Source organism: Pyxicephalus adspersus, chromosome 7, assembly GCF_032062135.1.
Source record: "Pyxicephalus adspersus chromosome 7, UCB_Pads_2.0, whole genome shotgun sequence".
Lineage (NCBI taxonomy): Eukaryota > Metazoa > Chordata > Amphibia > Anura > Pyxicephalidae > Pyxicephalus > Pyxicephalus adspersus.
In genome coordinates, this window is record NC_092864.1 from 51,938,591 (window position 1) to 51,963,457 (window position 24,867).

Below are 24,867 nucleotides of genomic sequence, written 5' to 3' on the forward strand. Positions count from 1 at the left end.
ATTCTTGCAAATGTATTAACTACAATCTCAATTTATTACATTCCTTAAATCGCCATTCAACTTCAACATTTTCAACATGCTTTAAAACGTTTATTATTGGAGGTTTATTTCACCATATATAAAATGAGGATTGCGAATTAAAATCCTCACCTGCAGAATGCTAAATGTGCAGTGAATGTGTGCGTCCATATGCAAGCAGGATTGAGTATGACAGGTGTTCAACAGGAAACCATTGTAAATCATTGATAAAATCAGTAATTTGGTAAATGTGTAAAAGTGTCTGGGGCTAGCAAATGTAAACCTTGCTGTATGTATTATATATGAGTTATGTTACTGAGTCCTGTGTTATAAAACAATCCTAAAAAGTTACATGCCAATCATTTGCTGATTTATAATTAGGCCCAGGTCCAACATTTAAACAAGGGAAAGAGAGTAACTTCAAAGCAGCTGTGAGTTAAATTTTCCCCTAGGTAAATATTTAATTACAAATGAAAATGTTATAGGTCTTTTAACTTAAAAATTCTTTGCAAGCAGTATCAAACAGTTCTCCACTGGCGATTGGCCCAATTTTTCTTTTAGTGTATGTAACATTATTAGAGTATTTGGCACTCCTTAAAATATCCACTCACAAAATATTCATTGTAAATAAAGAGTAAATCATGATAAAACTGATTATGGCCACCTACTTCTTGTCTATTGTCATCTATTTAGGCAATGGCCTTATGGCATTTTTTTGGGTGGGTTTCTGGTGAGGACAATAGTAGTAAACCATGGCTACAGGCTGTATGTTTAAAAAGACATAGCCCCTTTTTTAGAACATGTCCTGAAGTGTTCCATATCCCTAAATAAAAACACCGTTCTCCCTATTTCAAAGTGCAAAAGTCCCAGAAGGAGCCATTATGTATGATTAAATCATGTCCTGTAAAATAGCATTCTGTGTATACAGTCAGTTCATCCTCACCTTCCTGGTTTGTTTGCCTATTAATCAGAAGTTTATGTTTTTATCTTCTCTTCTCTTTATCTTCTTCTTCTTCTTTCAAATATTCTCACAGTGGGTTTCTGATGGCAGCACATTTCCAAATGGCAGAGAGTCTATGAGGAAGTAAAACCAAGTCATTTTAACCATTTCATGTACTTATTTGTTACCATGAGTCTGTTTCTAGAAGTAAAAACAGTGTGGAAAATCATGAATCCGTTCTGTAGCCTTTCATGGGTTGCATCCTGTATTTAAGTATTGTGTGCTGCTGTAAGCTCTTCGGGGCAGAGTCCTCTCCTCCTCCTGTGTCACTGTCTGTATCTGTCTGTTATTTGTAAAGCACTGCATATTTTGTTGGTGCTATTTAAATACTGGTAAATAATATTAAAATTGTTGCCATAATCCCAACATGCACTGAATTTGTCTGCAATTGACCCTAATCTGTGTATCTGTAATTATAGTATAGACATTAAAATGTATGATTCTTTCTGAGATGAGGGGGCTATTGTGAAAGGTTTAGAGTTGCATATTATATTGCTGTTGTATAACTTTAAATCTAAAATTTAGCGTTAGCTACCAAAGAGGGTGTCGAATCACAGTTTACACTCTTCTACCTTATTTACAGATCCCATCATTTATACTATATACAAAATATCCTTTTACTAACTTTGGTACAAATTGAGTAGAAAATGCTACATTTTTCATAAATAGATGTATTTGGCAATTGGAATACCCTCAGTAGGAGATTATGATTGTAGTTTAAAAACCAATATGATGAAAAAAATATATACAAATATGGGTAACAGCAGCATAATGCATTAAATAGGTTCAGTGCAAACATGCAAACATGTAATTTCTTAAAAGATCAGAAATTCCCCTGGGAGTTAAATGTATTTTTATTGTCTACTTGTATAGTTACTGTAAATATATAACATCTTTATAAGAAGTTGATAAATAGCACACCAGTGGGCGGGAAAACTGAGAAAATATTTATTTTGTGATTGCTAATTTCCACATTAGTATTGTTACATATTTTCCAGTAGTCTTGTGTCTTTATATTGATTAATAAACATATGTACTAGTTGTCAGTAATCCACCCAATACTAATATTTCTTCTACTTGGATCTTTCAGTTTCTTTTCACCTGAAGTTGCAGGTTCACCCATTTGCATTTTTTATATGTACTCTTGAATTATTTAAAAAAAACATATTATGGGTACTTTAAGAAATAGAATATTGCACTCACCACAGCTGGGAACATGAGTAGAAAGATCTTATCATAGGATCCTAAATAGAAAGACATTGGACAAGGGACCTCAGCCCATCAGCACTCTTCCATAACTGGAAGCTTTTAGTAGATCCATGCAAGTACAATGCCAGGCAAGAAGTACAAGTCAGTCCATCAAACACTGAAACTAAAATAAACTCATAAAATGCACTTGGTTATCTTTAATTTCATCTGCAAAAATCCACCCCCCACCTCACTGGGGGGTTGCACCTAATGTTGTCTCCATTGTCCATTGTATGACCAGGTATATATATATAAGCAGGTATTTAGCAAAATAATATCCTAAGCAAGTAGGCTGAGCTCAAATGGAACAACTTCCAGATGGCATTTTTTTGTATGGACCTAGATATGATCCAAGCTACCACAGAAGCCAGAATAGCCGGGGCCATCAGCATATAAAAATCACTTCTTGCACAGGTGCTATCTGAGGCACTAATACGTGTTTAATGTGAAACAGCAGAAAGTACCCTTGAGTGCTGCTGACAATAGACCTGGTTATGTGGCATGTCTCTGCTCAGATGGAAGCAGCCTGTGTTTTGCAGAGCACCCATGCATAAACAATATCATTTTCATAAATTAAAAGCTCCCCTGCAGAAGAAACATCTGTGCCTACCCATTCTGAAAAAAAAGATGGTGGCATGCTAGCTGCCCCTTTTCTGACAGAAGAGTCTTCCATGAAACAAGCATTGCATGAATACCCCTTGGATCAAGAATGTGCTTGTCTTTAGATTCATCCTGTTTCCGCAAAGTTCTGTTTTTGCGCATCTGTCATAACGTTTCTGCTGGATTAGAAGACAACCTGCGAAGTTTGCAATTCTAATCTGTCTCCAGGGGGAGGAAAAAACAACTTCTGGGAATGATCCATGGCACTTTGTGTGATAGAGATATTGGTCCCTGAATGAATATCATTTAGGAACCCCAATGACATGTGTGAAATCTATTACCCCGACCATCTCATTTGCACTATTGGCACAAAAAGGTGAAATCAATTGTGGCAGCATCCATCCCGTGCTAGTATATAAAATGTGGATTCAAACATGAAGAAAGGAAGGAAGGAAGAAAGGAAGAAAGAAAGAAAGAAAGAAAGAAAGAAAGAAAGAAAGAAAAGAATGAATATATATATCTTGAAAAGTCCAGTCTAAGTAATTTGTCCTAGAGAATTGAAAATAATTAAAATCCTTTATGAGTGTAGTATTCCTAAATGAATTTTAAAGTGTCCCGTTAATATCTTCTGCCAGCCAAGCACATAATAAACCTACATGTGATTTTTATGCACATCACCCGATAATAAAAGTATAATCAGCATTACATTAGTATCAATTGAAACCATAATTTTATTAAATTCGTTTGTACTTTTGGTTTAATGATCGGTCGCAATAAAAGCACATTTGCAAAGGTGAAGTTCTACACGAATTGACTATTACAGAGCCAGCCCATAAAATTGACTTTGAGAGACAGAAAAGTGAAAGACTATGATCATTTTTAAAATAATTTTATTGTACAAATGATAAACGTTGCATTTTATGAGCTATTAGAATAAAACAATAATCCCATAGGAATTACGTATAATAAAATCAATAAATCAAAGATGCAACAATTGGGCTAAACGGGTCAATACTATTTCATAGTAAATGTGGACGATATCTATGTGTGTGTGTACAATTCTGCAGTCACATCATTGCATACAGGATTACAAACAGAACATATTCATTCCAAATGAACCAGCGTTACATCCCAGACAACGATTAGTAGAACTGCATTATTAACATTATACTGCACCAAGATTTTAATATCCTGACTGGTTATCATGTCTGATTAAAGATGATTTGTATGGGTTTATCAATAAGATGGAACAGAAGTCAACCTACCCACAAAAACTAAATTCACTTTGACTTTAGAAAAACTGTCATAGGTACTGCACGAATTAAGCCTTAGGATTCTGAAATCAATGTTCCCAATTGAAGAATAAATTTAAGGAAAATACACATTGATAGATCGGGGTCAATAAAAATAATAATGATGAATGTTAAGCAGCTTTTATGTGTAATGAAGTCAAATATAGTTACAGAAAGGACAGTATTGGGGTTTATTAAATTGCTGTTAATGTGTGCATTCTGTATCCCATATAACTGGCTAAAGGGTTAAATCTGACTTAAATAAAGCCAAGCTGTTTGCTATAGCTTTGCAAACGGATATTCTTTTGATATTAACCCTTTAATGACACGAACCCCCTGTAGAAGGATTAGGATGAAATGGCCCCCCGTCTAAGCATAATTAACGGATCTGCTTGTGATTTATTTCTCCTTATTATTTTTCAAAGGAAAACTTCTAAGGCAACACAACTTTCTAAGCACTTGGTTGCTGGTTTAGGTTATTTAAGCTTTTTTTTTTAATTTTCAGTTTTTTTATTTGCTATAAATTAGATATAATTCTACTTTCCCATACGTATAAAAATCGATGGAGCTGCATGATTTTATTCTTCTTTAAAATAGGAAATTCACATTATAAAAAGCTTTAAAAATTCTGTACAAAAAAATCACAACAAAATAATTCAGCCATGGGTACAATAACTAGTAGTAAAATGCTGGTTGAAAAATAGATTTATATATATTTATTTGATTGGCCCACAATCGGTTTAAAAATTGCATAGATCCTAATTATTGCTTTGCGATTTTCGCTTTTTTTTTTTTATCTGGATCAGATAAAATAATACGTTAAGAATAAAAGGTGTGTGATTTAAGTGAGTGGCTCTTGGAAGAGCTCTGGTCATTTATATATTTATATATATACAATAATACAGCAGGTCAGAACTAAAGTTGCTTTCCAACTTTTTTTCTAGGCAGTACAGATCAAATGGGCAATTGTTATTCACAAAGTGGGGTATGGTGCAATTTTCAGCCATGGTACCCATTGTAAACAAGACAGTACTGTAAAGCAATTACATAAGTGTCATCATTTGATCTCTAGAAAGTCAGTCGTGAAAGATGGCATTAAGCTGGGCACTCATGACTCTTTCGTGGTGTGTGTGGCCATCAAAGGACATAATGCTGTCTATGGGGATTTCACAACGTGGGCCAGTGCTGGAGAAGAGGGGGCCATGGCTCTGCGCTAGGCTGGCAGCTGGATAGTGCATGGTAAAGGCATAATTTTTATCAAACTCCTGCGAAGGCTCATGTTTAAAGGAAAAGTTCCCGTTAACACTCAAGGGAGGGCTGAGGGGGCCATCAAACGAGGGGCTGGTGCAGTCAGTGACAGTGTTCTCAAAGAAAGGCTCCAAAGCTGCCCCATATGAATGAGGCTTGACATGAAAAATGTGGGAGCTGTCCATGGTACCATAAGGAGGGCTGGGAAGACCAGGGGATTGGTATGGGTAGGGATGCAGAGGGAAGGAAGCGCTTGCTGCTTGTATATGTGCTGGCATATCCTGGTTCTGCTCTGGAAGAAAAGTTCTGGGGTTCAGCTGAAGGCACCCAGCTACTAGATTGGTAGTCGGGTGGGACAAACCTTTGCAAAGTGTCTGTACAAAGGACACCAAGTCTGGACTTTTCCCAGACCTCAGGATCTCAGAAAGAGCCCAGATGTAGTTTTTAGCCAAGCGCAAGGTCTCGATCTTGGACAACTTTTGCGTTTTGGAGTAACAAGGGACCACTTTGCGCAGGTTGTCCAGCGCAGCGTTCAGACCATGCATGCGGTTCCTTTCTCTAGCGTTGGCTTTAATGCGCCTCATTTTAAAGCGCTCCACCCTGGCTTTAGTCATTTTCTTCTTCTTAGGACCACGTCTCTTGGGTTTCTGGTCATCATCCCCATCTTCATCCTCGTCATCATCATCATCATCATCATCCTCATCATCTTCACCTTCTTCTTCGTCATTCTCTTCTTCATTGTGATGCTTGAGAGAGTCCTCATCCTCGTCTTTCATGATACTATCAAGTTCTTCCTCCTTCTTCTCCATGTCATGTTCATCCTGAGAGCTCAGACACTCATCCACCCAACCTCTGGAGCCCTGGGTGTCAGACATGATCAACCCATTATCTCGATAGGACTTGGTCATCTTCAAATCTAAGGAACATAAATGACAACTTGATGATCTGAGCAGAGATTACTGCAGCACCATGGCCATACAATCCTTTCTGTTAAGTAACCTGGATGTATTATGCTGACCCTAAGCTGATTAGGAAAATATGAGTTGAGTGAAATAAAATCAGATGCTATATTTATAGAACCGACAATCCAACAATTCATACCTGCAAATTCTATTCTCTCTATGATTGTGTGAGAAAGTTTAGTGATCAGCAGGCAAATCAGCAATTGTAATAAAATTGGCGCATGCGCCCTGAATGGAGGGGCTCAGGTGCATCACAGCTCCTTATTATATGCATCTCCCATCTGCAGTTTACTGCTCTGGGTTAGCTCAAGTATTTTGTTTTCTATACCTAGCCTGAAAAAAAAGAAAGAAAACCCCAACTTGACACATAAAGCAGGCACTTGACATTTATTCAATGCACATGACCTGATGGCTTAATACAGAAACTACTGGTATATTAAACCTGCATTGATTGCTGCTAGAGAAAGGAGAACCCTGGCAGTTAACAGGTAGCACATGTTCCTCTCAGCACCATGGCTCTTCATAATAAATGCATCTTACCCATTCTATGATATTTTACTTGCTGGCTTTTTTATTCTTATTATTGTACAGTGCTGCATAATATGTTGGCGCTATATAAATCCTGTGTATTCATTATAATAATATTAATAGTAATAACAACAGCAATAATAATAATAATTAAACTACCATTGAGTGCAGGGTCTCATATATCAAGGTAATGGTAAAGCTAGTAATAGTTATATAAATTCAACTTGACTTTCTCTGTAAAAATGGTCATCATTGACTACTCATCCAGAAAGCTTCAATCAGGGACCACTAGTTAGTAAAACGTCTTTTACATTACAGAACAGTCTGTATGGATATAACTAACTAGTACCAGTAATTACCATCTCTATATCTTCATAATGATTGACCTGAACAAGTCTCTCCATCTCTGGTAAGCCTGGGCTCGGGCAATTTTCTAGTAAATTGATATTTTGTTGCTGTCATTAGTAGAATTGTATCATTTTATTTTGTATCAGTGCAAATTCCAAATTCAACATTGTAACCAATTTTAACTATACTTTAACCCTTCACAGACCTTCTATAACTAATTCTGAGCTTCAAGTGGTAACCTCACAACATCAATTGTACCAATGTATTGAGCAGAAGTTGGGATGACTACTTTAACATCTGCTCAGTATACATCTAACTCAGGAACTAGGTATGAAAATGGAAGTATTACTTGAATAAATTGGTAATAATCCCAGAAAGGAAGGGAAAAAAGAATATACATGCAAATATACCAAAAAAATCAATAAATATTATTTTGCCAACTGTAAAAATAATAATGATGCTAAAATGACAAGGCAGGTAAAGCTCACCTTAATATCAGTGTATCCTTGGCAGTGACAGTCTCATAACCTCTCCAATAGTGCAGAGCAGAGTTGTAGGTGCTGGGATGAATTGTTTTGTTTATTTCTGGGGGCTGTAATGAGACTCTGGGGTTTTATAGCGGGTCTCGTGACGTTAGGAGACAAGTGAGGAGGAGAGGTGACAACACAGCACAGATTAGCGGAGAGAGAAGAGCGCGGGGCGCATGCGTTTCTCCTGCGCCTTACTAGACCACGCCCCCTAACTTTCCCCGGCACGCGCCATATGGTCACCCAAGTCAGGCAAACGGCAAGTCACGTGACGCAGCCCCCTTTTTTTTTTTTTTCTTCCATCCATTTGTATTCAGCGCCGCTCTCTATTCCATTTCTTTGTGGCCAAAGGGAAAAAAAAGTGGCCATCTGTCGCCAGTTACAGATTCTGCGAACCTGTTTGTACCCGCAGGACAGGGTTAACCCCTTACTCCCCGAGCATTGTGTGCACAAGAAGTGACAGAAGGGGAGGCAGAAGGAGACAGCAATCAGTGCGGATCACACTTGTGTCCCTGGAACCTCTCCGTGCCCCCTGATTTGCAAAGTGCCATTAATGACAAGAGGCTACATCCTGCATGAGATTCCGACACTACTGCCATTATTACCCCGGCTTGGCTGCTGCATCCCCTATTCTTTGCTTTTTATTATTAATTACTGTCTCATCTGCCAGATAGAATCTCAGGATCCTTACAAATGTAAAACAGTGTGCTGCGGGTTCCTGGAAATCCGCTAATATCATTCAGATTGCATGATCTTCTGTTAACATTACCAATATTATTATCATTATTTATTATTTTTATATTTACACTAAATAAAAAAATAAAAAGCTTCAGATATATATCCAAGTTTTCCTGCAACCATATGGGGATCCAACATCCACCCTGCCTGTCATTGCTGGAGCTGTCCCAGGTCTGATCATCCCAGAAATATTCCAACATCTATACTGATCACACATCCGACTTATACCCGGGCCTGTGATGGCTGACATGTACTGCCTCCTCACTAACTAATTCAGTTATTTAATGCAGCCAGGTAATTAATCACCAGTCACCGGAGAATTATACAGCACCAATGTTCCCAGCCCATAAAGATTTCTGCAGAATTATATAATCATGTGCGAAGTACGCCTCTATTCCTACTCTCTTTTCCTATTCTTTCTTCTCTTTTTCCTAACTATCTGATTTAATATTATTATCTTCTATCTATCTATCTATCTATCTATCTATCTATCTATCTATATATATATATATATATATATATATATATATATATATACACATACACTGATTATTTGGGGACCCAGCAAGTTTTATTGTCAAAAACTGAACTGTTACACATATTAATATTGGTTATATATAAACAGCTTAAATGAAATCAGTTTACCTAATTTCTACGTTCATAAAATCCATTCCTCTAACCACATAATGAATTACACAATAGAAAGTCTAGGAGCGTGTAATTCTTTTTTAACACTCTAAATTAATAATTCATTTAGGACAGAGGCATGGCTTTGCGCATTACCCCATTTTAGTAAGCAGACACATAATATATATATTTTTATTTTTATGAATCAAACACAGGCTGATTTATATATGTTTGATATTTTCCCCAAGAATCTGATTTTTGGAGCCCAGTGTTAGTGGTTGGGGTGTAGAAGAAGGCAATGATTAAACCTTGGAGTTGGGTCCATATGTAGAGTAGTTTGGATTGCGCATTAGCCGGAGAGCCACAGGTTGCTCAGTCTGGGGACAGTTGTGATCCGCTTCCCCCTATTTACAGAACAGTGTACTAATATTTATTGGATTATTACTGATCCATCCCACTCATGCACACTGTGAGCCCTCCATCCAGACTGCTGTCCAGGCAGAGGCACGCGAGCTGCACACGCTGCTAACAAAAGCTTCTTTTCTGCCTGGCTGAGCCCCCCAGGAGGGAGCCAGGCTGGGGTCCTAAGCCCAACCGACCCAGCACATCTCAATCCTTTATAACCCAATAACCCCTCAGTAAATCCCAACTGACTATTGGAGGCAACCTGCCATTTATTTATCCCCCAGACTAACTGATTGTGAAAGAGCCATTTATTCACCCCCCAGCCTTGTAATCTGAAGGACAGAAGATCTCTCTCCCTAGCGCTAATTCCGAACCTTGTCTACATCGCCCGACAATAGAAGACCCAATTAACTGGCACACGCATTAACCCCTTATTGATCGTTTCCCTTGTCTCTGAATTGGGTAGCTTTAAAGAAAACCTGTCAGGACACAAAAATTTAAACTTCTGCTGTCAGTTGGAGAATCTTTGTTTGGCGGTCATGCTGATCCTTTAAATGGAATGTTTGGAATAAAGAAAGACTAACTTTAAGACTCAAAACTTTCTAAAGCAAATGGATCAGTGTGACAAGCAAGCAAAAAACATTTTTTAAAATAAATCCAAAGTGTCTAGATGCATATTTCTACAATACCAGGCTTCCTTTATTCAGAATTACCCTTGGAAAATATGACCAATAGCGAAATGTATCTAACCAGATAACCGCTGCCCACCCAAGAAGTGTGTTGGATAAATGTGGAGGATTTCAGTTGTTCTCCAGGGACTTGGAGATATGTGATTAGCTGTTTAAGGTAAAACTCCTCCAGTGGATGATAAAATCATTGGAAGGACTGATCAGAATACATGGGGACAATCCAAGGCCCTATTTATATTGGCATTTTATTAATTAGCGCTTTCAACCACTGGAAGCACTTTTTATGGACATACATATAGATAGTTTTCATCTTTTGGTAACATCCTGAAGAAGAGAAAACAATTGTTGACCTTTCTTATGACGATAAGGGAAAGGAACTCAAATATAAGTAAGCAAGGACATCATGAGGGGCCCAAGGTCTGTATTGGTGTGACCACAGGCAAGGAAAATTCCCATCAATTGTCATTCTTGCTATGTAAATGTATAGTGCTAGTACATAGGTATCTAAAGACAACAGATGTGTGTGCATCAAAAAGGGTATTTGGGTGATGTAGTTCTGGAGACATACCTTCATCACTAAGAACTGAGGTCCCAGCAGCCTACAGGAATATTCTAAGCCTGGCTGTGATGTCACAAACTAACAAAAGCCCTGGAGGTACAGAGGGCGAAAATTGGCTAAAATATTAACATACACTTTTTAAAAGCTGAAAGAGATTGTTGCTATAGAACACAAAGATTTTCAACAGAAGTCCTGTGCCAAACTCCTGAAAGAGAAGAGAACATGATATGCTGAACCTTTTCATTGGCCACTGAGAGGAGAGACATTGATGGGATTAGTAACCATGGACAGTTTTTTCACTGCTCATCATTTATGGCTACAGATTGATAACTGATTCACTCATAAAGAGATGATTTAAATAAATCGAATGTGACATACATATGGGAGGGGTGGGGGAAGAGTGTTGATTTTCTGCAAATGCCAATAGCCTGGCTGGCATACTGACTTTCTATCTATAGTACTTTAGGGAATTGATGCAGAAAAGTTATGTTAACTTTATGATAACTTTATTTTACAATTACTTAATAATAGAACCAGCTAGTTATCACTGTACTAGCCAGGCATGTAGTATTTTCAAGTGCAACTTTATTGTCACTATTTCCTTTGATTGCTAAAAACTAGTTGTTCCTGTTGCGCACCCAATCAACCTGCTCTTCTGAAGGTCATGTGACATTAATGGAGGTCTGAACCCAAAGAATGCCCAAGAAATCCTTGATACAACCCATTGACAGAGCAAATGCAATAAATATATTTCTAGGAGCATCACATTGGTAAACATTTATTATCCCCGTAGGTTATTTATATCTCTTTATATAGGATATGATAAATAGCAGCTTCACATATTAATTAAATGTTTTCTACGAGGAAGCTCAGCACTCCGTCTAAATGTACGACAATGTTATAAATGACATTATAAATAGCCATTATTAAAATATATATGGGACAAATCCAACCCAAATCTCTGGGGCACGAGGCATTATCTTAATTAATGTAATTGATTCAGATTGCACCTGCGAGAGAAAGAAAAAAAATAGATTTCACCCCAAACCGCTTACAGCTATTACGCTGAGGTTATTTGCTGGTAAATGATTTACTTTTACAAGATTGCCCATCCCTGGGTGCCAAGTGCTGTTAAACCCTATAAACACAGGAGCCAAATTGGTAAATATGGGGAGAGGGAGGGTCTAGATTGGGGCTGTAAAGTACTCTATACACACATCAATCAATACTGGAAAGTGATTGTGGTATTGACCATTGTGACCGTGTTGTGTATGGAGGGTGTCCCTGCAGCAAAGAGCTATGAAAACACAAGGATAAAACAGAGAATGCTGACAGCAGCCACACCATGGAATAAAATGTGACCCCTGATTTGGTTGCTGTTGGAAACAACCTTACTATTACAGCAGTTGTCCTATGAAAGCTTGGGAATATAAACCTTTTCTAATCTTCTAAACACGGGGAACCCCTTGAAATAACTTTCAGGTCTTGGGGACCCCCTCCTAGAATTACAATATACACAGCTCACAGTACATTAGTGTAGCGGTCAGTAGGAAGAATGCCTCTTGTTGGCCAGTGGGAGGAATGTCACCCTTACAGAAAGATAACTGGTGTCAGAGACATGAGAGGCACAGATTACTTTTTGCTCACAGAACTCCTAGTAACCTCTGGAGGAACCCTTGTTGAGAAACACTGATATAAATATACATATTTTTAATATTCAATCACACTAGTTGCTATGGGAAATATCTCTATGTTTGCTTTATTTTGTATGTGTTTTATTTTTTTGCAATGGTGCCAATTTAAACAACTGCAGTTTACTAAATACAGCATTTGGATATGAATTTTAAATTTAGATGGGAATTGTAACTGTAATACATTTTTTTTAGTAAGATATGTGTATCATATCAAATACAAATACCTGTTGTCATATTTTTCATTGCTGCTCCTTCTGATTTTTAGGGCTGGTGTCATGGTGGTGACAAAAGTCTATGTCAGGGGTGTCAAACTGTGGACCGTGGGCAAAATCTGTCCCTCAGGGTCCTTTTTTTTGCCCCCCCCCCCCAAATGAACTAAATCTGGCTCGGCCGCCCGCGTTACCTCCTCACATCATTATTTTCAATACATGCAATACATAGACATTATTCCTGTACACCCATCATGTGACACAAAGCCTAGGCAATGATCACATGGTGCCTGACTACCAGGGGCATTGTGTTTGTTTCAATCTACTGGAGACAAACTTGTCAGGTGAGAGGATGAACAACACACCGCCTGCATAGATAGATAGAAATTAGTCTTTTCAACCCTAAAGTGTGTGTAGAGGGGTTTGTTTTTGTTAGTTATGGATGAAGTAGTAAACTTCCTCAATTTTTAATTTCAGCCTTCTGTGTATTTGAGTTTGACACCCCTGGTCTATGTAATGTCTTTGTAATGTGTGTTAAAAAAGCAACTTATAATCACTCTAATTTGGAACTCTGAGCTACACATGGAAGTTAAAACATAACCACAACTGGAGGACAGAGCAACAAAGACCTTAATGGCAGGATCACCAATTATTATTTTAAACAAAAGCTGTAGTTTATAAAGTTAATTTGCACATTACTTTTAAAAATACAAAAATATGTTCTAGTGCAGTTTGTAGCCAATTTCAAGCACTTTTTACCAGGTAAATGGTACCACCACCAACAGTTTTTGTCCCAACTGTGAAAAATTTGGTAACTCTTGGTAACTTTCGGGCTGGATTTACACTTTGCAGCTTGTGTTGCATGTTACAATTTTGGCAATGCAGCACTCCCTCGGTTAGAATGTGTAGCATGGTGCATGGGCTATGTTCAGATGGGCGGTGAGGTTGTGCAGCTATAGCTTCCGCTCAACAGCCACTTCGGGGGAGGATTCATCTAACGTCTACTCACCATAGCCCAACAAGCTACTCACCAACACCCTCCACCCACTATCAAATCTGCAAACTCTGGTTCTTTAACAACAGGTACCAGAATCCATGCGGCCTGGCTTGCTCCCACCACATTGCTAAACCGGCCCTTAGGGACAGTTTTAGATACAGTGGGCAAATATGATTTTGGGGTTTCAGATTTTCAGCACTTCACCTCCCTTCACTCTGTACCATTCTGTCAATTGCGGTAGGTGGGGGGCCATAGACATTTGAACTTCTTCACCCAGTGGGTACATTTCAACACACATCCTTTGGGGTTTCCCTAGTGCATTGGGATTTTATTTGAATATTTGGCACTGCAATGTGCTACATCACATTATGTGGGATGCAGAAGGCGCATGGTATTGCATACAATACAACAGAAGCAGAAACCATTTATGCCTTTATTTAATTAGTTTTGCAAAAGGCAACTAACTAAAAGTGGTTTAGATTGCCCGGTTCATGGCTATTATTTTTTTACAATCTTTATTTTTCTCTGGCATTCTTCTAAGCCACATATTCTGTAGATTTCATCCCTGCTGGAATATAAGGAGGTTCTGTACAGTTCACATTGCATGCAGGTCGTGTTTGTTCAGCCATCCTGCTTAACATCTGTTTCTAGCACAATCACACAGACAGATTTACAGGGCTGGCAGAGCAACCCAGAGCCAGGTAACAGTGAAGTGTACATTTCCTTCCAGCAGGAGATAATGATGGGGCAACAGTCAACTCACAGATCAGGTTTGACCAGACTCCTAAACTACATTTATGATGCTTATAAATTCAAATTTCCTCTTTTATCACTACAAGAATAGCTGTTCAGTGATGGAGATCAGCCTGATATACAGGAACAGCTCATAATGCAGAATGGAGCTGCAAGAAATTCAGCACAAGAGAGGGGACAGCGCAGTGCTGCCTGATATCAGATATCCCCCTGGCCACCTCCTGGGGAAACCGTATCACATTGGGGGCTGAAAGAAAAATACAATTCACATAATGGCAAATAAAACTGATAGGATGATGGGGAGCAGGGAGATTCAATAGCTGTCTACCGAGGTACAGTGATTGACCCCCTACATACAATTTGGATTGCAGTATCTGAAATGGTATTGATTGAGACAAGTTTTATTAGTAAGATAATGTTTAGCTTTTGTGTGCCCCAATCATCCGTGACTGGTAGAACGCCGCCTGGTGAAATCACAGGCCTAGAAATGTAATCAGGGCAATTTAATGATATATATATATATATATATATATATATCCTGTAGCATATTTGTAGGCACTTCTTGTCTCTATGTATGTGATATACTAATAGCTGCATGGTATTTCTCAGCATGGGATGGTGACAACAGTGGGTTATGTCTGTGTAATGCATATACAAATAAGCACTTTGTGATAGGAAATGTGTGGGGCAGGATGAAAATGTAAAACAACTTAGAAACACTGAAGAAAGTTTTGTCACATATAAAGCTATTTGTTGACAAAACATTATTGAAAATGGAAAAAAAAAAAGATTTTTTAAATAAATTAAAGGTAAACTTCAACCAACTACTTTCTACCCAGAGCAGACTGTCCTAAGGCTGAATTCCAGCCTTACCTTTAGTCTTGTACAGCTGTACAGGCTTCTCTCCAGTACTGAAATGGCTTACTTTGATGGGACTGCACTTCTCACATTGGGCCTGATTTAATAAAGGCTGGTTAATGTTAGGCTGGTGAGGATACACTTTCATCAGTAAAGCTGGGTGATGCAGCCAACCTGGAATTGATTTATTACAGTAATTTAATATTTGTTGGCAAATGTTTTTAACCCTGGACCAGATCCATTCCAGGTTTGCTGGATCACCCAAGTTCACTGATGAAAGTTTATTCTCTCCTACCTTGGAGGGCTTTAATAAATCAGGCTCTATGGGTCTAAAACAGGATATATGAAAACAGATCTGTTCTAAAACAGGTCAGGTCCTATTTAAAATTCATTGACATGTTGATGGAGGGGGGAGAGGAGGAAGAGAAGAACCGGGGAATGCAAAATATAAGTAGATTAAAATTCAGCTTTAAATGCACAATAATTAAATGAGTGTGTGACTTCTTAAAACTGCTTCATTGGAAAGGATTATAGGATATGTCTGGGGTTGCTCATCTAAATGAAGACCTTGAAGGTGGATTCAAAACTGATTTGCACACTGCCTTTTGCCTATGGTTAAAGACCACGTGTGATATAACATGCTCTGTATTTATATATTCATGATGGCACACAGCTACAATTCAGGTAAAAAATGACTGAAAGCATGAACGAGGGCTGTACATACTGCGCCATTCTGCTCTATGGAGAGGGAAGAACGAGCAAGTGGCACCACGCTCTACTTTCTCCCCTTCATTTGTACTGCAGTCGTTCGTCATCCGCTAGGGCCGATCCATGAACGTTGGCGCATGGCCACTGTACACACATCAGATTCTCGTCCGATTCCAGCCCTGCGGCGATAATCAGAGGAAAATCATCTGATGTGTATACGTAGCCTAAGATACAAGTGTTAGAGAAGAAGAGCAATGCAGAAACATTGAACAAATGTCTATGGAGACCTTTCTCAAACTTTTTACCATGGGGGAATCTTGAAATAACTTTCAGGTCTCAGGTAACCCCTAATGTGGGGGGCAGTGGGAAGAAGGCCTCTTACATTGCTGGTGAGTGTGATAAATGCTATCGGTACAAGTTCCCAAATCTACATTTTTGCAAGTATAAACTGACCTGAGGGGCACAGTTTGCTCAATGTTCAAACAATGAGCAACCTCGGGAGGAATCATAGGGTTCCACAGACCTCTTGTTGAAAATTGCTTCCTTATGGTAACCAATTAGATTTATTGCAACAGTATTTTTTTAACTACTGATAAGTTATAGCACTTTTAACGTTCTTCAAACTACCTAAGTAGGTAAGTACCAGTATATATGTGTTTTACTAAGGAAGAGTCATCTTGACCTCGTCTTTCCCCACCATCCATTGTATATAACCATCATTACAAACACAGAACCTCTGTATGGATCTGTACTTCTAAAAATCTATTGTGCTTGAGTTAACATCTGCAGGGAACCTGAGTTACTAAAAGCGTCATTGATTTTCTTGTTCAGAGATACCTTCATTTACAGTAAACATTTGTTGTCCTGCTACCTTCTAAGTAGACAGTGTACATCTAAATGGCAGTACATGCATCTTTTTCTAAACAAGCCATCAAGACATTTGAGAATGATATTCAGATTTCAGCCTAAGAGGGGATTTTGATGCCAAAAAAAAATTCTTGCTGATCCCTAATCTTAAAGCCCATCCTCAGGCAAATATTAATCCCCCTTTCCATCCATACCTTGCACCTGGTTTAAATATTACTTGCACAATTTTTTCTTACCTTGTAAAGTGAGATATACTAACCTAAAAACCCCATACAGGCCCCCTACAAGAGCTGTTTTAGGGTGCAGGAGACTACTAATCCATATATGCCGCTGTCCTATACAATCCCTTTGCAGGTCACCCTTGAGGTCACATATGCAAGGGCAATAATATGGACATCCAAAGAAGAATCTTGACTCCTAGAAATAGAGGAAGAGAAATTTTTCAAGACTGAAGAGTCAAAATGGCAACTATTAAAGGTATTTTTCATTGGAATTATCAGATATTAGAGTGACAGAGCAGGATCTAATGACTGAAAGTAAGGGTGACAGAAGATTTCTCTTACTTCTTCTCCTCTCATTCCCTGCTTTTTTCATTGCTGACTTCATTTCTTGCTAGGAATGATTTGCCATGGTCTTGTTAGCTGTGCTACATTGGCATCCTAATAATGTGCCAGCCAACAACCTTACACCATATCCATCTACTATACCAATGTTTTCATGACCTCAGAAGGCCAACTCACTGGTGTGCTACTTTATTAAGTCTCTGTGCCACACATTACTTTTCTTCAGTTGTGAATGAAAAGCATTTGCCACTGGATAGCAACATGAAAAAATAAAAAAAATGTGTTTTAAAATTGTTGTAAAATGAATAAGTTACCTTTTACATAAAAATCTATAATTCTCTGTAGTTATTTACCCTAATATATCTCCTAAACTTAACTAGTTAACCTCCCCCAAACAAACACAAAATTCTATATTATTTAACTTTGAAACTTTGCTTCCAACACCTAACTGGACCCTAATTTCTGCTACAAAATCCTATAACACTAAACCCAGCATCTAATATGAACATATTACACGGCTACAGAGGCTGCCATTTCCGATCTTTATGAAAAACAAAAATCTGAAACCATAGATATGCTATAAACACGCTAACATAGTGCAGGGATACATTTGGAAGTGAAAACTTCCACTATGACCCACTTGGTACATAAAACCACATAATCAGCCTTTCCCAACCTCTTTATTGTGGAGGAACCCTTGAAATAACTTTCAGGCCTTCAGAAACTACTTCTATATTTACTATATTCACAGCTCACAGTACATTAGTGTGGTGGTCAGTAGGAAGAATTCCTCTTACATTGCTGGCCATTCACCCTTACTGATAGCCAAAAAGATTATTGATATCTGTTAAGCTGACCTGAGCTCCACAAATTGGCTCAAGGAACCCCTAGTAACCTCTGGAGGAATCCTGGTTGAGAAACACTGCCCATAATGTTGTACTATCATATAAATGTAATGCACAGTAGTATTTAGATAAACCCTGTATTAAAAACAAGTGTTTATATGAATGCTTCTGTTTCCAATGTAAATTTCATTTAGGTAAATAAGTATAGCAGTCTACTTATGTCTAATGACAAGTAAGTTGTGCAAATCCCTTTGGCCCCCATTGCACCTTTTTAAAACTTAAATGAAATTACATTTTGGAAAGCAAAAAGCATATCTAGGCACCAGTTTTAAAATCTCCCCAGCACTGAATGCCATTTAGGTTGGAATAAAATATATTGTGCTAGAATCAAATATATGATGCCAATTTTGGAGCGTATTTGGCACCATCTACCTCACTCTGGCGTGGATAAAGGGAGGAGTGCCTGGCCTACTCATTCCTTGCAGGACATTCCTGACCTGGGTCCCAACCATGGAAAATCAAATAGTGGCAATAAAGTTACTGGATGACCATTTTATATCTGTTTTATGTACAATTAATAAGAGAATACAATAAAATGTTTACCAGCTTGTGTGGTGCAGCTTTAAGTTTAATTTCCTTATTTGACAGTCATATGTAGCTTAGCCGAAACTATACCTATTCGTCATCTGTCCTCTATCACTATCGGCATAACATGAGAATGGACTGCTGAAGAACAAAACTGAGGGCAGAAAAGGAAATGGTAAATTTTAACAGATAAAAAATTCTTAATTTCTGTTTTACATTTTTTTTCTGGGCTTCAAGTTGGGGATTTGGAATTTTATAGAGAACTATTATTTGATGTGATCTTCCACATTTTTGTTCTTTATTATGATTAAATGGATGCAATGCTGAAAAAAAAAACAAAATCTGAAATGAAATAACCTTACAGAAATGCTTTAGTAAAGATTTGAGAAGAAATTTACACCAAGATTAATTTATTCTAAATTCTGTTTATATCTTAATAATAATTGAATAGTTAATAATTGAATAAGTATTTAATGTTCCATTTTCCATTTTTTGTATATTTACCCACTTTTGATTCTACTTTTTATTGGATTGTTTTTAACACACTCGCACCCCTGTTGCTAAAGCAGTACATGAAAAAGCATTTGCTTTCCTTTTTAACAAATGAATTTACATTTGAATTAAATATTGATAATTTGACCTTTCAATCCCTTTAACTAATCAAAAAGGAAGAATTTCCAGGCGTGGATTCAGTTCACTGCCCTGGCAGATTTTTCCGCTTGAATAGCTGGTGAGATTAAATGAATAAACTTCCCTTTTCATTACACTCTACTTGTCCTAATTGCTTATGCAAAATGCAGATTTTTATTAATTAGTTACAACACTGATTAATGCTTCTTTCCGATGCACATCATGCTGTAAAAATGATTTTGGCATGGCAAATCACACATTTCCATTTTGGATTTATTAGGTTTAACATGTTTAAAGATCAGCATTGATATATACCATTTGAAATAAGATAAAACCACCTGCTGTGTGCACAAGTACACGTGTGCACATGTTTGCATGCACAGGCACACGCAAGCGCACATGCAAACGCTAACACATGCGAATTGAAATCATGCATAATTCTAATTTTACATCCTGGTCTCCTGGGAAAAGGACCATTGATGATAGATTTTAAAGTAAACCTTTCACAATCCTAATTTGAATCAGTCTGAGCATATGTTTAAAAATGTTTAAAGGTTACCTGCAGGGAAATCCAATATCAAAATGATACAGAAAGTTGACATTTATATGAAAGTCTCTGTATCTCTATAATAGCTGAATTTGGTTTTGTCTCTTCCTGGCCCTTGCATCATTTTGCTCACTCTAATGATGGGAAGCCTTACTGACCAATATGAAAGCTTGATAGGTAAATGGGGAGGGAGCCATGTGCAAATGTTACACAAAGTATTTAGAAATGTATCTGATTGTATTTTTGGATCTAGTTATTATAACATTATAAATTTTTACTAATTCGTACTTGTTCATTGTTCTTTCATCATAAGTTTGTAAAAGGTTTACTGTAAATATTCAATATTGTGGTAATATATGATGAGGAGTAAAGCTTTGTAAACACGGCTGCCTTAAAAAAAGTGCACAATCCAGGTTCTTCACGTCCAATAATGCTTCTATGATGTTGATCAGAATAGTTTTATATGGACACGCATTTGTATCTCATCATGTAACTGTCACGGTTCCACAGGGAAGGTGGTGGACCCCCTGTGTCACCAAGCCAGTGGGTGGAGATGTGCACGGGGCGCAGGGTCTAAGCAGTAGCTTGGTCTTCTCCAGAGACTCTAGAGGTGAGGATGTTGTGCGGCAAGCTAGTGCCAGGTTGGGGCCCCAGTGCCCACCAAGGCAAATGGTATCACAGAGGATGGCGGTTCTTCTTACAATTTAAGTGCAAGTCCGTTTTTGGATGGAATCATTTGATTGAATCTAGTTTTAGGAGATAATTATTTATTATCACTTCATAATGGAGTGAGTTATAACAATAATATCTAGAGAAGTACTGAATATTGTTGTGAAAAACATATATGGGACACCGCCATCTCTGTGTGTTGTGATTTTAATTCTGCCTTTTGCCTACCTTCATACCAAGAGAGTAAGCATACCGGTGAATGCTACAACTTTTGTGCTGATACACCTACTAGCTGTACTAATTACATCACTGAGGAAGCGGACACAGTCTGCGAAAGGTGTCGGATGATCTCATAATATGTAATGTGTACAATGTATCTGGCCCATGTATGCTAACAATGTTGATTAGGGAAGGGAAGAGGCATGTATATTTTTAAACGGTTGTTTCTTAATGAAGGAAATAAAAGCTATATGATAACTTTTTATAAATCCACTGCCGTTAAAGTCCCGTGTTTATTCTTGTTCTTGTATTCTTCAAGAGCAAAGCTATGTAAATATGCTAGATAATTGTCCAAATCTTATGTGTGTACAATGGTCCCCAATGTTATTTAGATGATCACTAAATAATGGAGCACGGACGACCCTTCTCATTTCTTTTAAAGGAGGATGCAGCGGGTGCCTCCTGCTTGGTCTCCACTCCTCCTTGGAGTTGAAACATTTGTAAAGTGTGTGAAGTGCTTGTTTGTTCTACCATCACTGGAAATTATCACAAAAGATTGTTTCCACCAACAAAAGTTTGACATCTGTACTCAGTTTAAAGCCAACTTAAAAAAAGTTGGCTGTCTTTTTCATGGCAGAAAGGAATATGAAGTCTATTCTGATACAGATCATTCTGCCTGCCAATTGTGACATTTTCTGTATATTGAGTTGCAGCTGATAAGCAACTCTGTATACAGGCTCAGAATAATTCTCTATGGAAATGAAGTAGCTCCGGTACATATGTGTGAGGTCCATTATTCCAGCCTGGCTAAGGAAATCAAGCCTTGAAGAAGATGTAGTGAAGATGATAATGACAGTGATGGTGTGACAAAGGATAATGCAGTGTTGGATGGGGTACTTTGGCAGCTATGTCAGCCATAATATGCTAAGCATACATGTACATTATGACTAATCCCTGCACACCAGCAATGTATTATTTGTTCCCTTTAAATATCAGAAACCAAAGAAAGAGAATCCAAACAAGGGAGCATTATGGCTACCAGCTGAATCCCATCTTTATTGCCAATCAGGTTGTATGAGTTTTGTTTTTATACTATACTATAATAACCTATTACACTCGTAAGATCTTTTAGGAAATAGGTAGACTCTTATTTCAGTAAGGACTGAGCAGCAATCAAAAAATTTGTCAGAAATCCATTTTACTGTTCTGACTTTTGTAAAGTAATAAAACATAAATGATGATCGGTTGTCATGGGTGAGGGTGAATCACTGCTCATTGTTCTTCCTTATTTATATGCATTATTCTGGGACAGATATTTGACCCAGAAGAGTTAGATAACAATCTGTGTTTTCCTGGCGACTGGATTGTTCTTAAGTCTCTTTCCAATAAACGTATCTAATGTAAATATATTTTATATTGACTCACAAAGAGGCCAGCTAATACCATAGCTTTGTGCTCCATAAACTCTACAGATACAAGATGACCTTAAGGGGAAATGGGCCAGCATTGATCTGACAAACTAAACATGGAGCACACAATGCGATGCCACAGTCAGAACTTGAAGCACAAAGTATCTTATGGGACTAGAGTTTACCTTTTATTTAGGTTTAAAGCAGACCACTGCCATACTAAAACCCTCTAGGACTATCCTACATACTACCTGCAAATCAGAGCTAGAGATCTCCATTTACAGTCCATTGAGTTCAACCAATAGTTACCAATTGGGATTAAAGTTGTGGGCTGCTTGAAAGATAAGACCCTTTTACCTTTTTATTAAGCACCACAGGAAGCTATTGTTTGAGTTATTTAATTTATATACTAGGGTTCAGTTGGGCTTAGGTCATGAAAAATATAGGAATGCTTTGTGTGGAACAATCTCTAGAAAGGGCCCATGTACAGCATGAGTCTGGTATCCATTGGTTCGACAAGGACATAGGGAGACTAAAGCCTTGTACAGACATCCCATGGATGTCAGATCATTGTCCCTGAAAAAAAAAAAAAAAAATATATATATATAGATATATATATATATATATATATTGTGCTATATATCATGCCAAATTTAGAGGGTATTTGGCACCATCTACCTCACTCTAGCCTGGAAAAAGGAAAGAGTACCTGGCCTACTCATTCCTTCCAGAACATTTCTGACCTGGATCCCAAATCAAGAGCCACACTGCAGCCACACAATTCATAGTCCTATCCAGGCACTTTAATCCATTTTCCAGGTAAGAGGGAGGTAGAGGATGCCGAATACCTTAATAATTTGGCATCATGTATTTGATTCTACCACAATATATATATATATATATATATATATATTGTAAGCATTGCCTGGGAGGCATCTGTTAAGGTTCACAGCAGGTAGTGTACCCATTGGCTAGTTGCTGTCAAAAGTTTATAAGAGTTTATAACATGAACTACCCCCACAACCACCAATCCATGACATGCTTACCCTAACAATGAACTTCCAGTAGATGTTTACCTTGCCAGCCATGCATTATGACTCTAGGGGCCACATAATCACATGATCCAATTTCGTACCCACCTTCTCACCCACGCATTTTTCCCCACCCAAGGGCTTAAATTAGATTCACCATACTCTATTTATTTTTATAAAGGTTTGATGTGGGGAAGTGGATGGGTCAAAATTGGCATAATGTACCCAGCCATGTTCTCCCACCTCTAGAGCTGAGCTGGTAAAACTAACATACCAACACAAATGGAATTCATAATGTTCATAAGTGAAGGCACAAACTTTTTTGTTCTGAATCTTCTGCATGGCTTTAGTATTTCCATATAAGAATATGATGCTTTGTAAATACAATGTTTTTACCTTTTCTCTTGTCTTCACAGATGTTTGCTAAATGTGCAGTACATTTGACAGCTGGTTTTAGGATTGCTTTTTCTAGATTTGACTGTTTTTGAGATGTGTTTCAGTAAATTTTATTCTGAAACAATTCATGAATTAAAGATGAACTTCAGTCAACTCTCAGAAATGAACTATAAAAATGCGCTTCTTGATAAACTGAATAAAAAAGTATTTCTACTGGTTTCCATAGTTTTACCTGCAGAAGTTAGAGAAAGTATAGTTTAGAAAGTATAGAAACTTCTCTATAGCAGAAACTTTAAAGGGAAACCTTCAACTTTGTACATAACCTAAATATATTTCAGGACCCTACTGTCTTTTGTGCATTTCAATCCATTGGAACTATATTTACAATTTTTGGAATAATTCATTTAAAATATTTATTGTGCTTAACGTTTGTTTGCTGGTATTTTTGTCCTAATTGTGTGACTATAGCCAGCACTTTTTAGTTTCATTTCCACTCCTGTTTTGTGACAACAGCACTAAAAACTGACATTGATGATTTTCATCCTTCCCTAAAAAGTTAAAGGCTCATTTATTAAAATATAATAGCACAGCGCCCTCCTGTGGTGATACAGCAGCTATCTACCACAAATTAAAATTAGACATGGATTCTATGTTACTGAACTCAATAATTATGTCTAAAATACAGCATCTCCCCAATAACTAATCATACATCATTTATTATCTGTATATATAGTAAAACTATGGTCTTTTGTTATAAGGTTTTCTGCTTGACATACAGTAAATTATCTTTGCATTATTTTAATAATTTGCATTAATATTAACAATTTTTTTTTAATTCAAATTGATTGCAAAAACTGTCTACATGCTTTAGGTTGGCAGCAGTCCCTGGGATTAGGTTTCTTTCCTTATTTGCTCTCTTCCAGTACTTTTGACAAAGTAAAAATTCCTAATGATGATTAATCGCTCCATTTAAAACAACTTGGGACTTAGCAGCATTGTTACATCATGATTCTTTAAAACTACTCCTGTATGCGGCTAATCACATCTTCCTACAACTCCACAGCTTAGCCCACACATTTTATGGGTCCATACACCCAT

The 24,867-nt window shown here is 37.5% G+C and overlaps 1 protein-coding gene across 1 annotated transcript; it reads right to left on the bottom strand.

Moving 5' to 3' along the window:
• Window positions 1-3,739: 3,739 nt before the first annotated feature.
• Window positions 3,740-7,885, bottom strand: NEUROD1 (neuronal differentiation 1). The gene is made up of 2 exons (XM_072418410.1): window positions 7,733-7,885; window positions 3,740-6,322 (listed from the first exon to the last, which is right to left on the bottom strand). The coding sequence occupies exon 2, from the start codon at window positions 6,312-6,314 to the stop codon at window positions 5,235-5,237; it is 1,080 nt and encodes a 359-aa protein (XP_072274511.1). The 5' UTR covers window positions 6,315-6,322; window positions 7,733-7,885; the 3' UTR covers window positions 3,740-5,234.
• Between the last annotated feature and the right edge of the window lie 16,982 nt (window positions 7,886-24,867).

Coding starts and splice junctions, on each gene's coding strand:
- NEUROD1 (XM_072418410.1), bottom strand. CDS start 6,314: ATGACCAAGTCCTATCGAGATAATGGGTTGATCATGTCTGACACCCAG.